This window comes from Pseudoliparis swirei, chromosome 21, assembly GCF_029220125.1.
Source record: "Pseudoliparis swirei isolate HS2019 ecotype Mariana Trench chromosome 21, NWPU_hadal_v1, whole genome shotgun sequence".
Taxonomy (NCBI): Eukaryota; Metazoa; Chordata; class Actinopteri; order Perciformes; family Liparidae; genus Pseudoliparis; species Pseudoliparis swirei.
The window spans coordinates 16018951-16046320 of record NC_079408.1 but is presented as its reverse complement, the minus strand read 5'-3'; the positions used below and the strand labels follow the sequence as shown (position 1 = coordinate 16046320).

The 27370-nt window shown below is 47.4% G+C and overlaps 2 protein-coding genes across 4 annotated transcripts; one reads left to right on the top strand and one right to left on the bottom strand.

Annotated features, from left to right (window-relative positions):
• Nucleotides 1-3237: 3237 nt before the first annotated feature.
• On the top strand, nucleotides 3238-12494 carry zcchc4 (zinc finger, CCHC domain containing 4). The gene is made up of 13 exons (XM_056442923.1): nucleotides 3238-3393; nucleotides 3534-3649; nucleotides 3740-3822; nucleotides 3967-4239; nucleotides 4732-4812; nucleotides 8511-8583; nucleotides 8662-8812; nucleotides 9393-9493; nucleotides 11058-11179; nucleotides 11692-11767; nucleotides 11896-11947; nucleotides 12070-12214; nucleotides 12302-12494. The coding sequence occupies exons 1-13, from the start codon at nucleotides 3246-3248 to the stop codon at nucleotides 12426-12428; spliced, it is 1548 nt and encodes a 515-aa protein (XP_056298898.1). The 5' UTR covers nucleotides 3238-3245; the 3' UTR covers nucleotides 12429-12494.
• si:dkey-219e21.4 (uncharacterized) lies at nucleotides 6514-8504 on the bottom strand. Of its 3 annotated transcripts, none has more exons than XM_056442926.1 (5): nucleotides 7720-8493; nucleotides 7098-7193; nucleotides 6819-6983; nucleotides 6722-6741; nucleotides 6514-6647 (listed from the first exon to the last, which is right to left on the bottom strand). In XM_056442926.1, exons 1-5 carry the CDS (start codon nucleotides 7909-7911, stop codon nucleotides 6524-6526), a joined length of 597 nt encoding a protein of 198 aa, XP_056298901.1. In that variant the 5' UTR covers nucleotides 7912-8493; the 3' UTR covers nucleotides 6514-6523. The 3 variants fall into 3 exon arrangements, with proteins under 3 accessions (XP_056298901.1, XP_056298899.1, XP_056298900.1); XM_056442924.1 differs by having other exon boundaries at nucleotides 6819-7028; nucleotides 7720-8492; XM_056442925.1 differs by having other exon boundaries at nucleotides 6555-6735; nucleotides 6819-7028; nucleotides 7720-8504.
• Nucleotides 12495-27370: the final 14876 nt, after the last annotated feature.

Here is a 27370-nt window from a genome sequence, read left to right as displayed (position 1 = left end):
ACTAACAAATGCACCTGCAGTTTTTCAAGCACTGGTTAATGACGTTTTGAGATTTTTTGAACCGCTTTGTCTTTGTGTATCTTGATGACATTTTGATTTTTTCCCGGGACCGCTCAGAACATCAACATCATGTCCGCCAAGTACTACAGAGACTGTTGGAGAACAAGTTGTTCGTGAAGGCAGAGAAATGCAAGTTTCATGTCAACTCTGTTGGATTCCTCGGCTACATCATCGAGAGTGGGCAGGTGAGGACCGACCCAGAGAAGACCAAAGCGGTGGCAGAGTGGCCCGAACCCTCCTCCAGGAAGATGTTACAACGGTTTCTTGGGTTTGCCAACTTTTACCGTCGGTTTATCCGGGATTACAGTAGGATTGCGGCCCCTTGACAAGACTCACCTCTCCTGCTGTTCCTTTCCGGTGGTCTGCTGAGGCGGCTCAAGCTTTTGCCTTATTAAAGGACCGCTTCACTTCTGCACCAATTCTGGTGCAACCCGACTCTACGCGGCAGTTTGTCGTTGAGGTTGATGCGTCGGACATTGGGGTGGGGGCTGTTCTCTCCCAACACTCCGGACCTGGCCAGAAATTGCACCCATGTGCTCTCTTTTCTCGACGCTTGTCTCCAGCAGAGAGCAACTATGATGTGGGTAACCGCGAGCTGTTGGCTCTGGAGGAATGGAGACACTGGCTGGAGGGATCGAAGACCCCTTTCATCGTATGGACAGACCACAAGAATCTGGCCTACATCCAGTCAGCTAGACGGCTGAATTCCCGCCAGGCCCGGTGGGCATTATTTTTTGGCCGCTTCAACTTTACCATCACTTACCGCCCTGGTTCAAAGAACATCAAGCCCGATGCCCTGTCTCGCCAGTTTGCCTTTGAGGAGACCCCGAGTGGGCCCGACACCATTCTGCCTGCATCATTGGTTGTGGGAGCTCTAACCTGGGAGGTTGAGTCAGCGGTCCGTGAGGCGCAAAAGGAGGAACCAGATCCGGGCACAGGACCTGCAAATCGGTTGTTTGTTCCTGAGGCTGCCCGCTCTCAGGTTCTGCAGTGGGGACATAACTCTCGATTCGCTTGTCACCCAGGGATTAGTCGGACGTTGTCCCTCCTCAGACGACACTTCTTGTGGCCCTCCATGGGTAGCAACACTAAGGAATACGTCCTTGCCTGCTCTGTTTGTGCTCGGGCTAAGGCCTCTCATCAACCACCTATAGGGTTGCTCCGCCCCTTGCCAACGCCTGGCCGTCCTTGGTCTCACATCGGCGTGGACTTTGTCACCGGTCTCCCTGTTTCTGATGGTATGACCACGATACTTACCATTGTAGACCGGTTCTCTAAGGCCGCCCACTTCGTTGGTTTTCCCAAGCTCCCTTCAGCTCATGAAACAGCAGTCCTCTTGACAAACCATGTCTTCCGCCTTCATGGCATTCCATTAGACATCGTCTCAGACCGTGGCCCTCAGTTCATCTCTCAAGTTTGGAAAGCATTCTGCCACGCTCTAGGAGCAACTGTCAGTCTGTCGTCTGGTTTCCATCCACAGACCAATGGACAGACTGAGAGCAAATCAAGATCTGGAGTCCGCCTTGCGCTGTGTTGCCGCTTCTAATCCTACTTCCTGGAATGCTCACCTAAATTGGATTGAATATGCACACAACTCACTCTCCTCCTCTGCCACAGGTGTTTCTCCATTTGAGGTTTCATTAGGCTATCAGCCTCCACTGTTCCCGGCACAGGAGGAGGAGTTGGCTGTCCCATCGGTGCAACATCATCTTCGACGCTGTCGCAAGATTTGGAGAGACACCAGGGCAGCGCTGTTAAAGACAACCGAGAGAAACAGGAGGACTGCTGATCGTCACCGAACCCAGGCACCAGACTACGCTCCAGGTCAGAAAGTTTGGTTGTCTTCAAGAGACATTCCATTGAAGGTTGACTCTAAGAAATTGGCACCACGCTTCATTGGACCGTTTGTGATTGAGAGCATCATCAATCACAAACCCTGAAGGGTTATTTGGGAGTTTTTCCTGGTCCGATGTGAGGTTTTGGGGCAGGGATGTCTATGTGTACAGATTGTAAAGCACTCCGAGACAAATTTGTAATTTGTGAAATTGGGCTATACAAATGAATTGAATTGAATTGAATCATTAACCCCTCCACTGTCAGACTCATCCTTCCCAAGGCTCTCCGGGTTCACCCATCCTTTCATGTCTCCCGACTGAAACCGGTCCTCACCAGTCCTTTGGTCCCTCCAACCAATCCCCCTCCTCCCGCCCGGGTCATTGACAACCATCCAGCATATACAGTCAAACGACTACTTGATGTCAGACGACGAGGCCGGGGCTTTCAGTATTTGGTTGATTGGGAGGGATACGGCCCAGAGGAGAGGTCCTGGGAACCCCGTTCCCGTATCTTGGATGCAGAGTTAATTCGAGATTTTCGCAAGACTCACCCTGTCAAGCCCAGAGAGTCGCCTGGAGGCTCCCGTTGAGGAGGGGGTACTGTCATGTTGTCGTCAAGACAAGACAGTGTTTCCCTGTGTTTCCTCTGTTTCCCTGTCCTTCTGTCTCCTGTGTGTTTACCCTGTCTGTCTAGGGCTCACCAAGAAGGTGTGGCTGTCTCCTCCCTCCCCTGGGCGGTGATTGCCAGAGCAGCTGTGACTGATCATCAATTAGGACGCTGGCTACTTAAACTGCCCTCATACCCCTTTATGTTGTTGGATCGTTTGTTTCTCTCCTGTTGCCAGACTGTGGTTCTGCTCAGTGAACAATTAAAAGAAACCTTTTTATTTGGAAAGAAAGACTCCTTGTGCTGCTTTTGGGTTCCTGCCTTGCTCACCCCTTAACACTCTGAGGCACATTTGTGATATTGGGCTATAAATAAACCGAATTTAATTTAGTTTATATCTCGAATATAATCTTCACATTCACTTATATGAACAGAAAATTATATCTATGTTTGTCTTTTATTATTTGATTAATGGATAAACTTCACACACCTATTTATCTTCTAACAGAAACATAAATTACGATTACTTATATTTGTAATTAAATTTGTTATATATATAATTCTTCTCCTTTGAAATGTGCCATGAAAGACACATCTACATTACAATGCAGTTATACTTTACTTGCCAACAAATACCCAACAAAGCTTGTTGTCTTGTTGATACAGTCATACGGAGCAGAACGTGTGTTTCCTGTGCGACGACGTGTTCGTGACGTCACAGCTCCGCGACTCCTCCAAACAGCATGGCTCCCGTGTCTCCAGCTGAGCGCGTGCGTAAGTGTAAAGTAAGTATAACAGCGCAACCTTCTGCCAACATGGACGTGAGCGACAGTATGGGAGTCGAGGTGGTTCTCCCGGAGGAGGGCAGAGTGGCGCCATGTTGTCCGCACGGTCAGTCTTCATACTTTAGTCCTTCTACTTCAAAATAACTGCGAATTGAGGTGTGTGTGTGTGCGCCCCCCCCCCCCCCCCCCACGATTTTGTCTAACGAAGAAAAAGATGGACGCTCACAGTAACTCGTGTTTCGCCAGGTCCTACTTTGCTTTTTGAGAAAGTTGGCAAAGTCAAAGAAGGCCGGAGGTTCTACGCCTGCTCCGCCTGCAGAGACCGGAAAGACTGCAACTTCTTCCAGTGGGAGGAAGATAAGGTAGGCCCACTGGCTCACCGGCCCACTGCTATCAACGCCACACAACTTCTACCGGACCGATTCGACGACTCCATTTTGATTCCTTTGAAGGTGTCGGCGGTCAGGCTGTTGGCCAGAGAAGCAGAGAACCAGTCCAAGAGACCCGCGTTGAGCCAGAAGGAGACCTGCAGCAGGTGAGGAGCCCCCTGGCACCGTGGCCCATCAGTCAACGTGTCTTTATCTTCTGGTGTTGGCCATGATGGCAGAGTTTTAGTGAAGAAAGCACACTGTGAGCACATGGTGGACGTTTGGTCAACGCCCTGTGATTTGCCCCTCAGGTTGAGGAAGTTTTCCTCCCTCCGGCTGGATGAGAAGAAGTTCTGCCAGGACTGTCAGACTCTGCTGCTGCCGGCGGAGCACGGGGCCCATGCGGCTCACAGGACCACGGACGTGTCCTCGGCTCAGCTGGCGAGGCCCAGCGTGCTGCTGCGGCCGCTGGACAACAAGAAGACCCACGCCCAGTACCTGTTCACCGACCGCAGCGCCAACTTCCTGCTGGACACCCTGGACGCTCTGGGGTTCAGGAAGGTGCTGTGTGTGGGCACACCCAGGTGAGGGAGACACCACAGCTTCTATTTAAAGTGTGAGCCGTGGCACTAACAACAACAACCAGAGCCGGGGGGGATGGGGGGGATGTTGACCGCTATAAAGCAGTTTTTGGTGGTTTTGAACCATTTCGAACTGATCCACACCACTTAACCCACAAACACCTTCTGCCAATGATAAACATCACTCCTCCAAAGACACCACGGGAATCTTATTCCACACAGTCTAAAACTAATACTATTGGTGTGGCCTGCTCTTTATCTACAACCGTGCAGAAATGCATACATGTGACGCAATAAACTAAACCGCGGAGCAGCAAGTACTCAAATGTTGCTTGAGAATTTCTTTGTCGATGTTCTGAATGAAGCTTTGATGCTTAGGCCTCCAGCAGCAATACAAATTTAGAGGAAACACAAGTAACAAAATGGTCATAACACTTTAGAAATGTGTCTTTTATTGAAGTTTGACTCAATAATGGTTGTTTTTGTTTCTGCCAGACTTCAGGAGCTGATCAAGTTGCGAAACCTTGAGCCGAAGCATGAGCCGATGAAGAGCCTGCTGCTGGACATGGACTTGAGGTTTGTCTCCTTCCTTCTGTACTTCTACATCACTGACTGAGCTCCAGGTGATTGGGCCACAGCTGGTTCTCCGGGGGTCTCAGGAAGCGCAGAGCGGGGTACAGGGGCTCTGTGAACTGGTGGTGAGCCCGGTCGAACACCGGCGTCACCGTGGCTGAGAACCTCTGCAGCACCGCCATGGTGTCTGCGTCGTAGAACACCAGCTGGCCCTTGTCGTAGCTCACCCAAACGCCCACCTTGGCCGGCTGCGTCTGCCCGACGCCCTGGCATGCCACGTGCCGGTCGTTGTGCCAGGCAGAAAGATGGCCGCCGCGCAGCTTCACGCACCAGGAGTTCCTGTTGCGGCCCAGCTTGGTGGCCTTGTCCCGGCCTCTCCTCTCCAGGCTGCCGTAGGCGGCGCCCACAGCCCACCCGGAGCAGCAGCGGACGTCCACCTCCCAGTACCGCTGCCCGGCCGTGATGGGGGACGAGCCCAGAGCACAGCACACCGTGTCAAATTGGAGGGGATGCTCCGGAGCTGAGCGGGCGGAGCCGGAGAACGACATGCCCCGCCCCTCTGAGGTCACTGCGATGTGGCTATTGCAAGTTTGCCTGTATCACCATGGGGGATGAATCTGAAAGCACATAGAGAGCGTGAGGTATGGTGACGGCCTGCATCCAGGGTTTTTCCTGCATAGAGAAAATGTGGGCGCGCGCCTAAGCCATTTTCCCGAACGCCTATGAAAAATCCCGAGCGCCTAAGGCAAAAAAAGTCTGCGATGAAAAAAAACCTGTGTTCATCACGTGCATGTCAGCGAATATGTTCTCAAAAGTATGTTTCTAGTAGGCTACAGCCGAACCCTCGTTCTGTTTTGATCAATAGTAATCGAGTTAATAAGCGTGTCTTCTTGTCTGATCAATACGCAACTGTGAGGTGCGCGAATGGACAGAGCGGCCAGCTGCTGATCACTCAACAGCCCGACGTGCACGAATACACCTGGACTATTGTCAATAGGGATGCACCGATCTGATCGGCGCCGATCCATATCGGCCAATATTCCCATTATCGGTTTTGATCGGCGTTCTCAAAACGGCCGATCAGATGACGTAACATCTGCGAGAACTATCAGACGTTTCAATCGCGGCGCATCGCAACGGAGACAATGCGCCCGGCGAGGGCCGCAGAGTGAGAGGTCCACGAGGGGATCCTCACCACCGAGCGGCGTCCCCATCCCCCGAGTTGAATCACTGGGTCAACTCAGCCGACACTCACATGTCTGCCCCTATAGACTGATGCTCACGGTAAACACATTCGATCGGGAGCGCGCGAGGGTTTTGATAAAGTTAGCGGAAGGATTTAAGTGACAACGTCCGGTTTTGCAAAGTTAGCGGAAAGAACCACGTGAAACAACATCCGTTTTTCAAAATAAGATGTCGACAAATCATACACTAACATATAAAAGTAAACAATGAACTGATTTTGTATCTTTAGAGATCGTTTCTGAGATTTAGCTTAAATTATGCGAACATTAAAACATTTTTACTGTACCAAGGAAGAGTTTATAAAAATAAGTCTGACTTTTGTATGTTTAAAAAAGTCCTGTATATAGATTTCCCCAAGAGTTCCAGGAAATGAATAATGCAGATGTGTTCCATACATATCTGAAATCCCCTACAATAGCAATCAAACAATTTTAATGTATCAATTAGGACATTTTTCAAAGTAAAAGTCCTAAATGTTTAAAGAAATCTGAGCTCTCAGCTGCTTGGAGATGGAGGACAGCGTCTTCAGGAGCCTTTGAAAGCGCTCTTCGTTCAGGCGGATATCTTTCTCCGAGGCATCCGGCTTCTTTGGACTGAGAGATTACAATGAGACAGAGTGGTCAGCAACAGGGCTGTATGGGACTGTGTGTAATGGTGCAGTGTGTACCTCAGAGGGTCAGACTGGCCCTTGAGAGGAGGAGAAGAAGTACAGATTAAGACGGGACCACACTGCAGCGCTGTGTTCAAACGTGTTGCTGTCAAACCTTCCTGCCTTCCTCCGCCGGGCTGGAGCTCAGTGCTCTCTGGAGGCTGCCGATGCTCTTGTTGACCTGGTCCTGGTGGTGATGCCACTTGTTCAGAACCTGGTCCCGTCTGCTTCTGGTCTGCCTCAGATCAAGATCCAGGTAGTCCTGGACGGCCTGCTCATCCTGCTTCAGCACGCAGCGCATGTTCTCAAAGTCCTCTCGAACCTGCTGCATGAATCCCCTCTGTGCTCTTCTTCAGGAAGCAACACATAGAGTGTGAGTGTGTGTGTGTCTTACAGAGAGGTCAGCCTTGCGTTTCTTCAGAGACTGGATGTGAGCCCCGGTCCTGGACCACTCGGCCTGCAGCTCTTCCAGACGTCTGACCAGCTGCTCCTGCAGAGGGGCAACTAGTTAACTTTCTGACAACTTTATAAAACAGTGAACATTTTCACAATTCTCTCAAGCTTCTTTTCAAATGTCGGAAACTCCAAACAGGAGACGTTGTTTTAACATGTCCTCTTGCAAACTGACTTGACATCAGTTATCCGAAGCGTTGTCCGTTCGTTCACTGCAACGCGAGACAAAGAAAAGCTTCACATCTGAGAAGCTGGACCCGCCTATATATATATATATATATATATTTTGGCCGCGAAAAAAGACGTACAATATTATTTAAAATTTCTGATAAATTCTTTGTTGGCTGACTTATTGACAGTTTCTTTTGGCAACGACAGAAAACAACAACAAATACACAAAACGCAAGCAAATAAAGAAACAATGGAAGGTTTACAAAAAGCAACCAAGTTCCAACAAGTGAAGGTGAACACGAGTGTAGGAGGGGCTGCAACAGAGGCTTATCTTCATGAGCACACATCCCATCACTATTCTTCTGCTTCATGACAGGTTGAAGCATGTTTACCTGAGAGGGCTGAGCAGCGATAGCGATCTTCCTCTGTAGTTTTGGAGAGCGTGGGAAAGGTGGAACGCCGTTGGCGTCCAGTGGGGTGAAGCTCAGTCCGTCCAGCAGTACCCCGTGGCTGCCTGCAGGGGGCGCGGCCAGACCACGGCGTGCTGACTGACCCTCAGCAGCAGATGACTCTTGTTCTGCCATTTCTGAGGCCTGAACAAAAAACGCATAAGAACCTCGACAGTCTGGATGTGTTGCGGTAAACCAGTTCTTCAGCTTTTTGAGTAATGCTTGTTTTGAAATTCACTTATTTTCTCAATAAGGACGTCCTTTTCTCTGCTTATTGACCAAACCACTGAACCGTCAACTCACTGCTTCCAGGATGCTAAGAATTAATTGTTGGCATATAAAACATGTACAGCTGCGAAATACCACGTCAGAAAGTTCTATGGTTACTTTGGAATCAGCGTTTATAACGGGTGTTTGTCTATACATATAGTGTGTTGTAGCCTTCTTACCTCTCGGTCTCTCCGCGCTGCGTCTCGCTGTGTGTTGTACTGAATGTGCAGAGTGTGTGTGTGTGTGTGTGTGTCAGTGTGTCAGAGGGTGTGTTCTGTCCGACAAGCTTTAGCCTGCAGTCAGCTCTGTTGCCTGCAGACACACTTGAGGATCCACTGTGTGTTCGCCAACTCTGTGGACTGACAGCAGATCCGTTGAAACTTGCTGCAGAGGGGGCCGCACGTCATGTGACGGTGGAACCGTTCAGGCTGAATAACACGCACTCTTTGTTTTTAATGTTCCAGATACGCTCAGTTCTACAGGCAGGATGAATTCTGTCACTACAACATGTTCAACCATCACTTCTTTGATGGAGAGGTAAGCGTTAAACTTGCACATGTAAAGTTTCCTGTGTTTGCTGAGCGGTTCCATGTCCTGAAGCCTCTTCTCCTCCAGGCCTCCGGTGCCGTGCTGCAGGCCTTCCTCGCGGAGGGCGACGGCCAGAAGGCCGTGATGGTGTCCGACCCGCCGTTCGGTGGCCTGGTGAAGCCCCTGGCCCACAGCTTCTCTCTTATCTCACAGACCTGGAGGAAGCTGCAGGCTTCTGGTGAGCAGATAGATGGATATTGTATATCAATAATTCAATTCAGTTTATTTGTATAGCCCATTTTCACAAATTAGAAATTTACCTCAGAGTGCTTTACAATCTGTACACATAGACATCCCTGTCCCAGAACCTCACATCGGATCAGGAAAAACTCCCAAACAACCCTTCAGGGGGAAAAAATAGGGAAGAAACCTTCAGGATGGACAGAACAATAGATGTCATGTGACCAGAATGATATAATGGTTATGTTATAATGGTAGGGGAAACACTGCAGTAACAACACAATCAATGAATATGACAGTGTATGAATAGTTGGTAGTAGGCATATTCCACGATCCAGACCTCGATGATCCATCAGGCAGATCTTTGTGGCTCCACGAGAAGAAATCATTTTTGCATTGAGGTAGTTTATAACATAGAGGACAATGAATTGTGAATACTAAAGCCCAATTTAGTTGTCATTCAGTGTGAGTTCATCAGTCATTTGATTCATTGTCTACCAGAGTATTGACCTTTATAACAAAAACTGAATTAATACTGGCACTCCAGGGTTTGAAGCTAATGTTGTTGTTGTGTCCAGACTGCAGTAACACGGACATGCCCATGATGTGGATCTTCCCATACTTCTTTGAGCCTCGCATCCTGGAGTGTCTCCCCTCCTTCACCATGCTGGACTACCAGGTACACCGAGACATCATGAGCTTCACCCTCAGGAGACATGCACTACCATCCCTGTGGTGGGAGGAGCTAACAGCTAATGTCATACAGTCACATAAGAGCTGGCTGATGTGTTCAAATGTAATTGATATGAACTTGAATAAAACCAGATGTTTTCACAGATATTAGAAACATAAGTCTGACTTGTTTAATTCACTTTCTAACACAGACGAGAAACCTGTCATTCAGTTGTTTAATTGATTGTTTTAAACGTTATTAGACTATAAAGTAACGATTAGGGCTGCAACTAACGATTATTTTGATAATCGATTAATCGGTTGATTATTTTATCGATTAATCGATTAATCGGATAAAAAAACAAAAACTTTAATTTTCAACCCTTTATTCAAAACAGGGTCCGTATGGTCATGGAAAACCTGGAAAAGTCATGGAATTTTTAAATGGCTATTAGCAGGCCTAGAAAAGTAATTTAAAAAATAAAATCCCAAAATATTTGGAAAAGTAATGCAAATTTGTTTTATTCAAATGTTAATTTACACGGTATATATACGGTATGCTTTGGAATTCTCATTGTTAGTTTAAATACTACATCTTCTCACTTTGTCACGTATAGACAGAGTTTTCACAAAATGTTTAATCATGGAATTTGGTTTAAAGTCATGGAAAGGTCCTGGAGACCCACTGGTCAGCATGTGGATGAACCGTCACAAACAGACTGACAGCTTTCCTCTCCTGAGCAGTGGTCCCCATGTGGCCCCCTGAACAATATCAGAGACGCGTTACGATTTATTATTTTTTTCACCTGGCCCGCTGCCGTTGAGATTACAGTGAGACGCGGAAAAAATGTGGAGTGGTGCTCTTCGCAATAAAACATCTTTGATGAGACGTGTCGCGTCTCGGCCAATCAGCGTTCAGATGTCCACAGCGTTTGGGAAGTTAGGTTAGCTTGAATGTTAGTCCGCTACATCTTCTGCTCCGTTAAATGCTGTCTGCACGCGCAGCGCACACGAGTGGCGGCGTGGTTTATCTCCGTTGCCTTTCTCCGTGGAAAAATATTTTCCGCTGTCCGCCACGGAATAAATAACCATGTTCTCTACGTTATACTCTTGTGGAAATGCCACAGACGTCGTGACATGTAGCGCCCTGGTGTCTGGGTTCATAACGTCACCCGGAGGCGCACTTCGCTCCGTGAATGTCTCCGACTACGTGAATGACTTCCGCATCCAGCGCCACGTGAGCAGCAGCAGCCAATTAGATTCATCAACAGAGGAGCAACTCAGCGCTGATTGGCTCTCACAACTCAGCGTTTCGTCTCTCCCTCCGCTCTTGTTTCCCCTGCGCCGCTCTGCGCTCAACTCAACTTTGTTTACACTCCGTGACTCATTGAGCACCGTAATAATCGTGCGACACAACGAATCGATAATGAAATTCGTTGCCAACTATTTTAATAATCGATTTTTATCGATTTTATCGATTCGTTGTTGCAGCCCTAGTAACGATGCTTCTGTTAAAGGGACAGCGGCCCCTTGTGGACAATCGATGACGGCTGTTTGTTGTTTTCCTCCAGGTGGACTATGACAACCATCCTCTGTATAAACACGGGAAGACGGGCAGGAAGCAAACTCCTGTGAGACTGTTCACCAACATCTCCCCCAGAGACGTGGCGCTGCCCAAAGACGAGGGCTACAGGTATGAGCGGTCACTGCGCTCCGATCTGACTATGGCCAACTTAAGAGATCCGTGTTCCACATTGTTGTCATGTTAGGAGTGTGGGTTAAAAAGTGGATGTCATCTGACGTATGATCAGAACTGTCAGTCTTTTATTGCGGCTGCGGCCGTACTCGAGGATGTACTGATTAGAGTTTGGAGGTCAACGGTCAGTGTGGCCTCAAACCATTTGTGTCCATAATTAGGAAATAATTCTGTCTGATTGGATACAAATATGAAGCGATGACTATCTGGACAGACTGGTAGGCGGAGGCGTCGATCTTAGCTGTGAAAGCATCAGAAATCTATTTTGAAAAGTAGAATGATTCCAGTTGCCATTAAAACAAATAACTCTGACCATTTCTTTCAATTGCGATACCAAAAAAGAATCAAACAATATTAAACGTTATCGTGCATGACCAGCACAGTTTTCTTCCGGCCGCTGCTGTTTGGGAGTCGTGTTAAAGCTCCTGCTGGGTGTGTCTTCCCCTCAGGTTGTGCTCCGTGTGTCAGAGGTTTGTGTCGTCCCTCAACAAGCACTGTGCCAAGTGCAACGTGTGTCCATCCAAGGTAGGAACGCACAACCACACCACCACGTGCTGCTGCCTCCATGGAGACATCAATGTTCTGTCTCCATGGAGACACCAATGTTCTGTCTCCATGGAGACGCGTGTTCCAACCTGTGCTTCTGTCTGCAGGACGGCCGGGAGTGGAAGCACTGCTCCACCTGTGAGAAATGTGTGAAACCATGTACGTACACGTCTCCATCGGATTCTATCAGCAACACTCGTCACGCCTCTTGATCTCCGTCTCACGTTAACGTGCACTCCTCTTGATCTCCGTCTCACGTGCACACCTCTGTGTCCTCTCAGCCTGGAGACACTGCCAGCGCTGCGGCCGCTGTGCCCTCCCTGACCACCCCTGTGGTCAGACTCCAGGCCAGCAGGGATGCTTCAACTGCGGCAGCATGGAGCACAAACGCAGCGCCTGCTCCCTCAAGGACACGCACCGCCTTGGGTGAGTTCACCGGTTCCTGTTGGGTGCCATCTTTGGACTCCGTCACTTTAACAATAACGTCAATGTTCTCATGTTCTCTTCCTTTAGCCAACGGGCCGGGGCCAAGAGAGGAGGAGGCAAGCCGGGCCCCCAGCGGCCCCTCATGAAGCCTAAAGCCAAGAGGAAGTCCGGAGCGGCTCGCAGAGCCAAGCAGCTGGCTGCTCTGTCCAAGTGACCGCAGCATCTCTGGTCAGCTGGGACTTGTTGTATATCCTATAAAATGTAAAGTATCAAAGGAGAATTTGCCTTTTTTTTATTTCATTGAAATGTAGCCTTTTTTATCTTAGTAAAACAACCCGGAATACATATTTGATCAGAAGTGAAATGTAAAGTAAATTTGCATTCATTGATTTTGGTGCCGTAAACAAGATGTCTGACGTGACGACATGAGGCCCAGTCCACATGAGTCCGAGGGTCTAGTTCTGGCCCCCCAGCCCATGGGGACATCTTGAGCCCGTTAGGAACACGCTCCATAAGTCTGCTGACTGTGCCCAAGAGTTATTACTCTCAATGCAGCTGATTGGATAATAAACACCAGGTTACCAGACATTACAGAAGTCTGCCCTAATAAATGTAGAAACATTAAGTTTAAAAGAAGGGAAGCAGAGATTATGGCACGGATTTATTCATCAAACATTTAATGTAGTTGCTGAAGCAGTGTAGTAAACCATGACTGTAGCTCCTCTTGTAACTGAGCTGAAACCAGGAGGAGCGCTGACGGCTGATGTTACACGGTCACTTTCTATGTACACTACCGTTCAAAAGTTTGGGATCACTTAGAAATGTCCTTATTTTTCAAAGAAAAGCATTGTTTTTTTCAATGAAGATAACATTAAATCAATCAGAAATACACTCTATACATTGTTAATGTGGTAAATGACTATTCTAGGTGGAAACGTCTGGTTTCTAATGAAATATCTCCATAGGTGTATAGAGGCCCATTTCCAGCAACTATCACTCCAGTGTTCTAATGGTACATTGTGTTTGCTAATCGCCTTAGAAGACTAATGGATGATTAGAAAACCCTTGAAAACCCTTGTGCAATTATGTTAGCACAGCTGAAAACTGTTTTGCTGATGAGAGAAGCTATAAAACTGGCCTTCCTTTGAGCTAGTTGATTATCTGGAGCATCACATTTGTGGGTTCGATAACTCTCAAAATGGCCAGAAAAAAATAACTTTCATGTGAAATTCGCCAGTCTATTCTTGTTCTTAGAAATGAAGGCTATTCCATGCGAGAAATTGCAAAGAAACTGAAAATTTCCTACAGCGGTGTGTACTACTCCCTTCAGAGAACAGCACAAACGGGCTCTAACCAGAGCAGAAAGAGAAGTGGGAGGCCCTGGTGCACAACTCAGCAAGAAGACAAGTACATTAGAGTCTCTAGTTTGAGAAATAGATGCCTCACAGGTCCTCAACTGGCAGCTTCTTTAGATGGTAACCGCAAAACGCCAGTGTCAACGTCGACAGTGAAGAGGCGACTCCGGGATGCTGGCCTTCTAGGCAGAGTGGCAAAGAAAAAGCCATATCTGAGACTGGCCAATAAAAAGAAAAGATTGGTATGGGCAAAAGAACACAGGCATTAGACAGAGGAAGATTGGAAAAAGGTGTTATGGACAGATGAATCCAAGTTTGAGGTGTTTGGATCACACAGAAGAACATTTGTGAGACGCAGAACAGGTGAAAAGATGCTGGAAGAGTGCCTGACACCATCTGTCAAGCATGGTGGAGGTAATGTGATGGTCTAGGGCTGCTTTGGTGCTGGTAAAGTGGGAGATTTGTACCAGGTAAAAGGGATTTTAAATAAGGAAGGCTATCACTCCATTTTGCAACGCCATGCCATACCCTGTGGGAAGCGCTTGATTGGAGCCAATTTCCTCCAACAGGACAATGACTCAAAGCAGACCTCCAAATTGTGCAAGAACTATTTAGGGAAGAAGCAGGCAGCTGGTATGCTGTCTGTAATTGAGTGGCCAGCACAGTCACCAGATCTCAACCCCATTGAGCTGTTGTGGGAGCAGCTTGACCGTATGGTCCGCAAGAAGTGCCCATCAAGCCAATCCAACTTGTGGCAGGTGCTTCAGGAAGCGTGGGGTGAAATTTCAACAGATTACCTCAACAAATTAACAGCTAGAATGCCAAAGGTCTGCAATGCTGTCATTGCTGCAAAAGGAGCATTCTTTGACGAAAGCAAAGTTTGAAGAAAAAAATTAATACTTCAAATACAAATCATTATTTCTAACCTTGTCAATGTCTTGACTATATTTTCTATACATTTTGCAACTCATTTGATAAATAAAAGTGTTGAGTTTTCATGGAAAACACGAAATTGTCTGGGTGATCCCAAACTTTTGAACGGTAGTGTAGGTGTGTACCGCTCCTCAAGTCCAATCAGTTTATTTGAACACAGCTGGACTCCAATGAAGGAGGAGACCATCTCAAGGAGGATCAGAAGAAATGGACAGCATGTGAGTTGAATATGAGCGTCACAGCAAAAGGTCTGAATACTTATACTTAAAATGTCTACATTTCTTTTTTTTCTGTCGAGATGGGTTGCTGAGTACATTAATGAGAAATAAAATGAACTTTTTTGATTGTAGCAAATGGCTGCAATGAAACATAAAAATTGAAAGGGTTCTGAATACTTTCCATACTCACTGTATATATATATATATATAATTTACAATGTGTTCCCATTGGGGTGTGTTTGTCAACTGAATGAGGTGCTTTGGCCACATGATGGCACCATTGAGTTATTGTTACTGTTATTGGTTATGTTTCATAATCATGTCTGTCCAGGCGTATAAGCCAGATGTAGATGTAACCTGTGGCTCTATTTGAATAATTGTCACAAGTGTATGGACTAGTCACCCGGTTTGGCTACAGAGCTCAATTTATGTTGGGAAAAAAATACCACATCAAATAGTTGAGTCTTTAAGGGTTTTACTGGTATTCCAACAAAAATAAATGAACACATTTTTATAATAAAGATAATAAACTGTGTTAAGGTAGACAGTCATGTCGTTCACACTTGTGGGTAGCTCACCATCTGATATCAAGTGGAGGTCATCTGCTTCTGACCACATCAAAAAACGGACACCATGCTGTCCGGTACGGCAATCAAAACAGGAAGTGGACTTCCTTGACCCGTATGTTTATCAACAATTATATTCTTTGCCTCTATGAGCCAATCAGTGGGTTACACAGGTATTTCAATTACATTCAATCCAGTTTATTTTGTATATCCAAATATCACAAATTCACATTTACCTCGGAGTGCTTTACAATCTGTACACATCGACATCCTTGTCCCAGGACCTCACATCGGATCAGGAAAAACTCATGAAAAAATCTTTTCAGGGAGAAAAAAGGGAAGAACCCTTCAGGAGAGCAACAGAGGAGGATCCCTCTCCAGGATGGACAGATGAATAGATGTCATGTGACCAGAAGGAATCATTACAGAGTGTATGAATAGTTGGTAGTAGGCATGAACCACGATCCAGGCCTCCATGATCCATCAGGCAGATGGAGGTAGAGAGGAGTGGGCGGGGCATCATCAGGGCCATGGCATCCGACCCAGCGAGGTCCAATGGAGCCTACGAGACGTGAAGTCACAAGGACTCTGGGGAGAAAGCAGAGTTAGTAATGTGTAATAGAGAGATGTAAATTCATCCATAAGTAGAGCAAGAAGACAAGATAGGTGCTCAGTGCATCCTAAACGTCCCCCAGCAGCTTATAAGCATATAGCAGCATCTCTAGGGGCTGGACCAGGTGAACCTGATTCAGCCCTAACTATAAGACTATCAAGAGGAAAGTCTTCAGTCTACTCTACATGAGGTGACTGTGTCTGCCTCCAGGACTGAAGGTGAAGCTGGTTCCATAAAAGAGGAGGAGCTTGATAACTAAAGGCTCTGGCTCCCATCCTACTTTTTAAGACTCTAGGAACCTCAAGTAGCCCCGCATTTAGTGAGGCAGCTCTCTAGTGGGGCAATACTACAATAAAATGACTTCGGTTTTGTCTGAGTTTAACATCAAGAAGTTGCAGGTCATCCATGTTTTTATGTCTTTAAGACATGCTTCAATTTTACTGAGTTGGTTGCTCTCCTCTGGTTTTATCGATAGATATAGTTGAATATCATCTGCATAACAATGAAAGTTTATGGAGTGTTTCCTGATAATATTGCCCAAAGGAAGCATATATATGGTAAATACAATTGGTCCAAGCACAGAACCTTGTGGAACTCCGTGAGTATTGTTGGTGGTTATCGAGGCGTCATCGTTTATAAATACAAACTGAGATCGATCTGATAAATAGGATTTAAACCAACTTAGTGCCGTGCCTGAAATGCCAATCGACTGATCCAGTCTCTGTAATAGGATGTCATGGTCAATGGTGTCGAATGCAGCACTAAGGTCTAACAAAGAAAGTGAAGAGAAAGTGGTCGCAAATCAGTTGTGTGACTTTCTACATCATAATAGTTTATTTGAGGTGTTTCAGTCAGGATTTAGAAAACACCACAGCACCGAGACAGCACTGGTGAAAATTACAAATGACCTCTTAATGGCAGCAGATAAAGGTCTCATCTCTGTACTGGTCTTGTTAGACCTTCGTGCTGATAAAGGACTCCTCTCTGTACTGGTCTTGTTAGACCTTAGTACTGATAAAGGACTCATCTCTGTACTAGGACTGCATTCTTTCATCTACGTAATATTTCAAAAATCAGGCACATCTTGTCTCAAAAAGATGCAGAAAAATTGGCTCACGCGTTCGTTACTTCGAGACTGGATTACTGCAACTCCTTATTATCAGGCTGCTCTAATAAGTCTCTTAGGTCCCTCCAGTTGATCCAGAATTCTGCAGCTCGTATTCTCACTCTCCTCCTCTGTTGCTCTCCTGAAGGTTTCTTCCCTTTTTTTCCCCTGAAGGGTTATTTGGGAGTTTTTCCTCATCCGATGTGAGGTTTTGGGCAGGGATGTCTATGTGTACAGATTGTAAAGCACTCCGAGACAAATTTGTAATTTGTGAAATTGGGCTAAACAAATGAACTGAATTGAATTGAATTAACAAGACCGGTACAGAGATGAGTCCTTTATCAGCACTAAGGTCTAACAAGACCAGTACAGAGATGAGTCCTCTATCAGCACTAAGGTCTAACAAGACCAGTAAAGAGATGAGTCCTTTATCTGATGCATTAGGAGCTCATTTGTAATTTTCACCAGTGTTGTCTCAGTGCTGTGGTGTTTTCTAAATCCTGACTGAAACTTCTCAAATAAACTATTATGATGTAGAAAGTCTGGTGTGCGACTACTTTCTCAAGGATCTTGGAGAGGAAGGGGAGGTTAGAGGTCTGTAGTTAGCCAACACCTCTGGATCCAGAGTAGCTTCTTCAGAAGAGGTTTAATTACAGCTACTTTGAAGGAATGTGGTACGTGGCCTGTTAGCAGAGACACATTGAAAATATCTAATAGAGAGCTGCCAATTAAAGGCAAAACGTCTTTAAGCAGCCTCGTCGGGATGGGGTCCAAGAGACAGGTAGACGGGGTCCAAGAGACGGGTAGACAGGGTCTAAGAGACAGGTAGACGGGGTCCAAGAGACAGGTAGACGGGGTCCAAGAGACGGGTAGACGGGGTCTAAGAGACTGGTAGATGGGGTCTAAGAGACAGGTAGACAGGGTCCAAGAGACGTGTAGACGGGGTCCAAGAGACGGGTAGACGGAGTCTAAGAGACGGGTAGACGGGGTCCAAGAGACGGGTAGACGGGGTCTAAGAGACAGGTAGACGGGGTCTAAGAGACAGGTAGACGGGGTCCAAGAGACGGGTAGACAGGGTCTAAGAGACAGGTAGACGGGGTCCAAGAGACAGGTAGACGGGGTCCAAGAGACGGGTAGACGGGGTCTAAGAGACTGGTAGATGGGGTCTAAGAGACAGGTAGATGGGGTCCAAGAGACGGGTAGACAGGGTCTAAGAGACAGGTAGACGGGGTCCAAGAGACAGGTAGACGGGGTCCAAGAGACAGGTAGACGGGGTCCAAGAGACGGGTAGACGGGGTCTAAGAGACTGGTAGACGGGGTCCAAGAGACGTGTAGACGGGGTCCAAGAGACGGGTAGACGGAGTCTAAGAGACGGGTAGACGGGGTCCAAGAGACGGGTAGACGGGGTCTAAGAGACAGGTAGAAGGGGTCTAAGAGACGGGTAGACGGGGTCCAAGAGACGGGTAGACGGGGTCCAAGAGACGGGTAGACGGGGTCTAAGAGACAGGTAGATGGGGTCTAAGAGACAGGTAGAAGGGTTCTAAGAGACAGGTAGACGGGGTCCAAGAGACGGGTAGACGGGGTCTAAGAGACGGGTAGACGGGGTCCAAGAGACGGGTAGACGGGGTCCAAGAGACGGGTAGACGGGGTCTAAGAGACAGGTAGACGGGGTCCAAGAGACAGGTAGACGGGGTCCAAGAGACGGGTAGACGGGGTCCAAGAGATAGGTAGACGGGGTCTAAGAGACGGGTAGACAGGGTCTAAGAGACAGGTAGACGGGGTCCAAGAGACAGGTAGACGGGGTCCAAGAGACAGGTAGACGGGGTCCAAGAGACGGGTAGACGGGGTCTAAGAGACTGGTAGACGGGGTCCAAGAGACGTGTAGACGGGGTCCAAGAGACGGGTAGACGGAGTCTAAGAGACGGGTAGACGGGGTCCAAGAGACGGGTAGACGGGGTCTAAGAGACAGATAGACGGGGTCTAAGAGACGTGTAGACGGGGTCCAAGAGACGGGTAGACGGAGTCTAAGAGACGGGTAGACGGGGTCCAAGAGACGGGTAGATGGGGTCTAAGAGACAGGTAGAAGGGGTCTAAGAGACAGGTAGACGGGGTCCAAGAGACGGGTAGACAGGGTCCAAGAGATAGGTAGACGGGGTCTAAGAGACGATTCAATGCTTTATGATTCATGTACCTGCCGGTTCATACGGGCTTTAACAGATTCAGGTCTGCTCTTTATTACAGCCTTCCACGCCCCGAAACACAGCTAGCTCTATTCAAAGCTTTATTTGAAGAACCTCCTCTTTTTTTATTCAAACTTCTACCACTATTAGGATCTGCTCAGCCTCCTGCCTCCTTCACCCTGCCTCCTACCCCCTCTCTTCCTCCTTCCTTTACATGGGTTGTGGAGGTCTGGATCATGGCCTATGCCTAGTACTAATTATTCATAATTTCTGTCATATTCATTGAATGTGTTTATGTAACTCTGGTCATCTGGTCACATGACATCTATTCTTCTGTCCATCCTGGAGAGGGATCCTCCAGTTGCTCTTCTGAAGGTTGCGTCCCTTTTTCCCCCGGAAAGGTTTTCTTCAGGTTTTTTTTGGTGAGGTCAAAGGTCAGGGATGTCATATGTGTATGGATTGTAAAGCCCTCTGAGGATCATTTGTTATTTGAGATTCTGCTATATAAAATCAAGTGAATTGAATTATGGATACATGTGACTAGCTCTCAGACACATGTTGTGTCTTGGTCATATTGCGCCCGGCCTAGGGGAGCCGGAGCTTAACATGCGGATGGGTCTCCCCAAATTAGATCCAATGCGGCAGTTTGTAATAAACAAAGGTTTTTATTGGTGCACTCAGTGTCCTAACTTCTTCAGGGTGAGGCCGGGCCCAAAATAACAAACAAAACAATCTGTGCAAGTCACCTAACTTCCCTAGACCACAAAAGAAACAAAGACAGTACAGAAGTCTTACCTCCTGATCAGAAAACGGGGTGAAACAAATAGGCTCCTCCCCCTACCGACACCCTTACTAATCCCACCACCCAGGAATCTGTGTTGTGCCGCATGGCCCGGTTCGGCCACACAGGTTCCCTCCTAAGTAGCCGTCCAATTACCACAAAAGGAAAAGCACAGGGCAAAGAAAACATCACAGCGCCCCCCTCAGGCAGGGAGGTGAACAACAACAACAAATCCCTTGACTCTGGGTCATAACAGTCAGCAGAGTTTGATGCAGTCGAAAGCTCAGGAAGAAATCTAGTACGTGGACCTGGAGTCATGGACTCTTTTTAGTTCACGGAAGTACAATCCAGCTGAAGGGACACAGAGGAAACACAAAGGGTGAACTAGACGGCAATAGAAAAGTAGTATTTATCTCTTAGGTGCGTAATGTTGTCGATCCATCTGTCCGAGGTGAAAGGGGCTCAGTTTGAGAGATGTCAGCATCACATGAAGCTCCATGACCTGGGGATCCATGAAGAAGGACCAACAGTTCATCTCTCACCAGGGAACACTGGCCGACTCCAACTTAATGGTTCTTAAAGTGTTTCTGTCGCGCCACACTTCAGAGGAAAGAAAAATGTTGCACCCCACTGCCCCAACAACATTTTAAACTAAATGGTCTATGCTGAAATGATTTTGAAATAATAACTTTTTGTGACTCCTCACACACTAAATATCTTTTGAAAACGTGAAGGTGCAACCAGTGCAAAACAAAATGAGTGCAGATATGTGTGAGCCATCAAGTTGTATTAGTTCAAATTCACTCAATCAATAATCCCTTGATCAGGTCTCCTGACCCGCATCTCAGCTTCAGTGAAACCTGATCTGGTCTGCAGCTGAGGAAGCTGCTGCTCTCTGCCTGGAAGATGAAGATTAAACTAATTCAGCTTTCCAAATATGTCATTGACATACATTTCAGAGCCGATTTCATCAGCAAACTTAATAATTATAATTATCAAGCACATCAAACCTTCAGTGTCCAACGGGTCCGGAGAGCTTCTGAAGAGGAGAACAGCTGTTCCATCTGAACTGGACGGTGTTTGGTAAACAAGCTCAATGGAGCCGAAGAGAAAGACCTGGTTGTCGGTTCTATTCCAGTCCTGTCTGAACCTTCACTGACCTTTGAAGCAGCTTTTTCATCTGCTTCAATCTGCTGAGAACAAAGACAGAGTGTACCCCCCCCCACACACACACACACACAGACCTACACACACACACACACACACCTAAACACACACAAACACACATCTTGATGTAGATGTACATCAATAAAATAAATCCCTGCCACACACATGCACACACACACAGAAACACACATGCAGTAGAGTAGAATGTGCATGTGTTTGTGTGTGTGTGTTTGTGTACGTGTTTGCGTGTGTGTATGTGTGTTTATGTGCGTGAGTGTGGGTTTGTAACTATGTGTGTGTGTAACTGTGTGTGTTTGTGCGTGTGTGTGCATGTGTGTGTGTATGTGCTCCTGAACGCATCATCTCACTCTTCCGGTAAGCTCCGGGTTGCCAGCTCAGCAGCGAGCATGACTTCTTCTTCTCTCCCTCCCGCTCCCTCTTGCTCAGTGTGTCTCATGTATAGTTATCCCTCTGCCTCCCTTAATTCAATTCAATTCAATTCAGTTTATTTGTATAGCCCAATTTCACAAATTACAAATTTGTCTCGGAGTGCTTTACAATCTGTACACATAGACATCCCTGCCCCAAAACCTTGCATCGGACCAGGAAAAACTCCCAAATAACCCTTCAGGGGGAAAAAAAGGGAAGAAACCTTCAGGAGAGCAACAGAGGAGGATCCCTCTCCAGGATGGACAGGTGCAATAGATGTAATGTGTACAGAAGGACAGATTTAGAGTTAAAATACATTCAATGAATATGACAGAGTGTATGAATAGTTCATAGTAGGTATATTCCACGATGGAGACCTCCACGATCCATCAGGCAGATGGCGGTGGGGAGGAGGAGTGGGCGGAGTCTCAACAGTGGGCGGAGTCTCAACAGGATAGTGGCGTAGTCAGTAGCAGGAATTCCACGACCCAGACCTCGATGATCCATCAGCAGATAGGATCTATGTCGTGTCATAGGGTCCGATGACCCCATGAGACGTGAAGTCACAAGGACTCCGGGGAGAAAGCAGAGTTAGTAACGTGTGATTGAGAGATGAAAATTCATCCTTAAGGAGAGAAAAAAGAGGAGATAGGTACTCAGTGCATCCTAAAACGTCCCCCGGCAGCTATAAGCCTATAGGAGCATATCAAGGGGCTGGACCAGGGCAAACCTGATTCAGCCCTAACTATAAGTTCTGTCAAAGAGGAAAGTTTTAAGTCTACTCTTAAATGAGGTGACTGTGTCTGCCTCCCGGACTGAAATTGGAAGCTGGTTCCATAAAAGAGGAGCTTGATAACTAAAGGCTCTGGCTCCCATTCTACTTTTTAAGACTCTAGGAACTACAAGTAGTCCCGCATTTAGTGAGCGCAGCTCTCTAGTGGGGCAATATGGTACTACAAGCTCCTTAAGATATGATGGTGCATCACCAATCAAGGCTTTGTACGTTAAGAGAAGAATTTAAAAAGTGATTCTTGATTTTACTGGGAGCCAGTGCAGAGCAGCTAGTGCAGGAGTGATGTGATCTCTTTTCTTAGTTTTAGTGAGAATACGAGCTGCAGCATTCTGGATCAACTGGAGGGACCTAAGAGACTTATTTGAGCAGCCTCATAATAAGGAGTTGCAGTAATCCAGTCTCGAAGTAACGAACGCGTGAGCCAATTTTTCTGCATCTTTTTGAGACAAGATGTGCCTGATTTTCTGAAATATTACGTAGATGAAAGAATGCAGTCCTAGAGATTTGCTTTACGTGGGAGTTAAAGGACAAGTCCCGATCAAAGATAACGCCAAGATTCTTTACAGTGGTGTTGGATGCTAGGGCAATGCTGTCTACAGAAACCACATCACCAGATAATTGATCTCTGAGGTGCTCAGGGTCGAGTAAAATTACTTCGGTTTTGTCTGAGTTTAACATCAAGAAGTTGCAGGTCATCCATGTTTTTATGTCTTTAAGACATGCTTGAATTTTACTTAGTTGGTTGGTTTCCTCTGGTTTTATCGATAGATAAACTATAGTTGAGTATCATCTGCATAGCAATGAAAGTTTATGGAGTGTTTCCTGATAATATTGCCCAAAGGCAGCATGTATAAGGTAAATAAAATTGGTCCAAGCACAGAACCTTGTGGAACTCCGTGACTAACGTTGGTGGTTATCGAGGCGTCATCGTTTACAAATACAAACTGAGATCGATCTGATAAATAGGATTTAAACCAACTTAGTGCCGTGCCTGAAATGCCAATCGACTGCTCCAGTCTCTGTAATAGGATGTCATGGTCAATGGTGTCGAATACAGCACTAAGGTCTAACAAGACCAGTACAGAGATGAGTCCTTTATCTGCTGCCATTAAGAGGTCATTTGTAATTTACACCAGTGCTGTCTCGGTGCTGTGGTGTTTTCTAAATCCTGACTGAAATTCCTCAAATAAACAATTATGATGTAGAAAGTCGCACAACTGATTTGCGACCACTTTCTCAAGGATCTTGGAGAGGAAGGGGAGGTTAGAGATCGGTCTGTAGTTAGCCAACACCTCTGGATCCAGAGTGGGCTTCTTCAGGAGCGGTTTAATGACAGCTACTTTGAAGGAATGTGGTACGTGGCCTGTTAGCAGAGACACATTGAAAATATCTAATAGAGAGCTGCCAATTAAAGGCAAAACGTCTTTAAGCAGCCTTGTCGGGATGGGGTCCAAGAGACAGGTAGACGTGTTAGAAGTAGAAACCGTTGACGATAATTGGTCACGGCTGATGGGAGAAAAGCCATCCAAATATATACCAGGACATACAGCGGTTTCCAAGGCCATTCTACTTGAGGACAGATTGGCACTGGTTAAGGGCAAGAGATTATTAATCTTGTCCCTAATAGTTAAAACAATGTCATAAAAGAAGTTCATAAAGTCATTACCACTGAGGTCTATAGGAATACTCGGCTCCACAGAGCTGTGACTCTCTGTCAGCCTGGCTACAGTGCTGAAGAGAAACCTGGGGTTGTTCTTATTTTTCTCTATTACTGATGAGTAATAGGCTGCTCTGGCATTACGGAGGGCCTTCTTATAAGTTTTAAGACTATCTCGCCAAACTAAGCGGGATTCTTCCAGATTAGTTGAACGCCATATGCTTTCAAGCTTTCGTGACGTTTCCTTCAGTTTGCGGGTCTGAGGGTTATACCAGGGAGCAAACCTCCTCTTCCTCACTGTCTTCTTCTTCAGAGGGGCTATCGAGTCCAGTATCATTCTCAGTGAGCCTGTGGCACTATCAACAAGATGATCAATCTGGGACGGACTAAAGTTAGACCAGGAGTCCTCTGTTATATTGAGACGTGGTATTGAATCAAATGCAGAAGGAATCGCTTCTTTAAATTTAGCTACAGCACTGTCAGTTAGACATCTGGTGTCGAAACTTTTGACTAACGGTGTACACTCCGGTATTATGAATTCAAAAGTTATGAGGTTGTGGTCTGACAGAAGAGGATTCTGTGGGAAGACCTTCAAATGCTCAATGTCAACGCCATAGGTAAGAACAAGATCAAGCGTGTGGCCAAAGCTGTGAGTGGGTTTCTGTACTCTCTGACAGAAGCCAATCGAGCCCAACAATGAGATGAATGCAGCACTAAGGCAATCATTATCAACATCCACATGAATATTAAAATCTCCTACAATAATAACTATCAGTTTTAAGAACCAAACTTGATATAAATTCTGAGAATTCAGATATAAACTCTGAATATCAGAATCAGAATCAGAAACAGTTTTTATTGCCAGGAATGTTTACACAAACGAGGAATTTTTTTTGGCGGAAGGTGCAACATTTGGACATGACAAACAACAATCAACACGACAGAAAGACAACAAATAATGTGAAAGTGTTTGGGTGTGTGCTTCAAGTGATGTGTGTTTTAGTTAAAAGTGTATGTTACACGTGGCGTGTGTTTAAGTGTTTAAGTTAAAGTGCATGTAAATAAAGTGGCATGTGTGTGGAGGAGGCCTCAAGTTAAAGTGCATGTTAAAGTGACGTGTGTGGAGGAGGCCTCCAGGAGGGACGAAGAAGGAGGAGGGAGGAGGAGTAGGAGGAAGAAGGAGGAGGAGGAAGAGGAAGGAGCGGGAAGAAGGAGGAGAGAGGAAGGTGGAAGAAGAGGTGGTAGTCCTGGGGGTGACAGTCAGTCAGTGGGGGATCCGGGCTCCATTGATGAGCCCGACTGCCGACGGGAAAAAACTTTTGGTGTGGCGGGAGGTCTTTGTCCTGATGGACCGCAGCCTCCTCCCAGAGGGGAGGGACTCGAACAGGGAGTGTCCAGGGTGGGAGGGGTCAGCGACAATCTTTCTGGCCCGCTTCAGTGACCTGGAAGTGAACAGGACCTGGAGGGAAGGCAGATTGCAGCCAATAACCCTCTCGGCCGAGCGGATGATGCTCTGCAGCCTGCACTTGTCTTTGGCTGTGGCTGCAGGGTGCCAGACGGTGATGGAGGAGCAGATGATGGACTCAACGATGGCCGTGTAGAATTGTACCATCATTTTCCCTGGCAGGTTGAATTTCCTCAGCTGCTTCAGGAAGAACATCCTCTGCTGGGCCTTCTTGGTGATGGAGCCGATGTTCAGCTCCCACTTGAGGTCCTGGGTGATGATGGAGCCCAGGAAGCGGAAGGACTCCACAGCGTCGACGGGGGAGTCACACAGGATGAGAGGGGCAGGTGGGGCTGCATTCCTCCTGAAATCCACAACCATCTCCACTGTCTTTAGAGCGTTGAGCTCCAGGTTGTTCTGGCTGCACCAGGTCACCAGGCGGTCAGTCTCCCACCTGTAGGCGGTCTCGTCCCCACCAGAGATGAGCCCAATGAGGGTGGTGTCATCCGCAAACTTTAGGAGCTTGACGGACTGGTGACTGGAGGTGCAGCTGTTGGTGTACAGCAGGGGTGCTCAATACGTCGATCGCGATCGACCGGTCGATCGCGGCGACCTGCCAGTCGATCGCGGCGTAGTATTGGTAGATCGCATGACATTTAAAAAAATTGGCCCGCCCCCCTGTCACTTTCTCTCGAGCGCCACATTACAGCAGCAGCATGTCATTTCTGTCGCGTTAACAGTCCTCTGCCCGCCGTCTCGTGCGCCGCGGAGCTCCCGACACCGGTTTGCGCGCATCGGGATGGACGGAGCAAAGAAAAAGTCACTCTAGCACCCCCCGTCAACAACTCTTCTCGGGTCCCGCGGTAGGTGAGCACACTTACTAGCACCCCCCCCCCCCCTGTCAACAACTCTTCTCGGGTCCCGCGGTAGGTGAGCACACTTACTAGCACCCCCCCCCCCGTCGGTCGATCGCCTTGACTTGGTCACATAATAAGTAGCTCGCATGCTGAAAAAGTGTGAGCACCCCTGGTGTACAGGGAGAACAGCAGAGGGGAAAGAACACAGCCTTGGGGGGAACCTGTGCTGGTGGTCCGGGAGCCTGAGACGTGTTACCCCAACATCACGTGCTGCTTCCTGTCGGTCAGGAAGTCTGTGATCCACCTGCAGGTGGAGTCGGGCACGTGCAGCTGGGAGAGCTTGTCCTGCAGCAGGGACGGGATGATGGTATTGAAAGCAGAGCTGAAGTCAACAAACAGGATCCTGGCGTAGGTTCCTGGGGAGTCCAGATGCTGGAGGATGTAGTGAAGGGCCATGTTAACTGTGTCGTCTGCAGACCTGTTGGCTCTGTAGGCGAACTGCAGGGGGTCCAGGAGTGGGTCGGTGATGGTCTTAAGGTGTGACAGGACCAAGCGTTCAAAGGACTTCATGACCACAGAGGTCAGGCGACGGGCCTGTAGTCATTGAGTCCTGTGATCTTGGGTTTTTGGGGACGGGATGATGGTGGAGGCCTTGAAGCAGGCTGGAACGTGGCATGTCTCCAGGAGGTGATGAAGATGTTGGTGAACACCGGAGTCAGCTGGTCAGCACAGTGCTTCAGGGTGGAGGGGGAGACGGAGTCCGGGCCCGCTGCTTTGCGGGGGTTCTGCTTTTTAAACAGCCTGTTGACGTCTCTCTCCAGGATGGCGAGGGTCGTCGCTGAGTTGATGGAGGGTGCTCCAGAGGTGTGAGCCCCTGATGGGCTGGGGGAGGGTGGGCTGATGGTCTGTGGCTTGTTGATGGGGCTGTGGGGGATTGTCTCAGGACTGCTCCATTGTCTTTCAAAGCGGCAGTAGAACTCATTGAGCTCGTCTGCCAGAAGCACATTGTTCATGGAGTGGGGAGATCTGGGCCTGTAGTTGGTGATCTGCCTGAGCCC

What these genes read in the sequence shown, in the direction of transcription:
- si:dkey-219e21.4 (XM_056442924.1), bottom strand. Translation starts at nt 7,911, where the DNA reads ATGGCAGAACAAGAGTCATCTGCTGCTGAGGGTCAGTCAGCACGCCGT. An exon ending in AACGCAAGGCTGACCTCTCT is followed by an intron (nt 7,029 to 7,097) that starts GTAAGACACACA and finishes GGATTCATGCAG; the next exon opens with CAGGTTCGAGAGGACTTTGA. An exon ending in CGGCGGAGGAAGGCAGGAAG is followed by an intron (nt 6,742 to 6,818) that starts GTTTGACAGCAA and finishes CCTCCTCTCAAG; the next exon opens with GGCCAGTCTGACCCTCTGAG.
- zcchc4 (XM_056442923.1), top strand. Translation starts at nt 3,246, where the DNA reads ATGGCTCCCGTGTCTCCAGCTGAGCGCGTGCGTAAGTGTAAAGTAAGT. An exon ending in CTGTGTGTGGGCACACCCAG is followed by an intron (nt 4,240 to 4,731) that starts GTGAGGGAGACA and finishes TGTTTCTGCCAG; the next exon opens with ACTTCAGGAGCTGATCAAGT. An exon ending in AAGGACACGCACCGCCTTGG is followed by an intron (nt 12,215 to 12,301) that starts GTGAGTTCACCG and finishes CTCTTCCTTTAG; the next exon opens with CCAACGGGCCGGGGCCAAGA.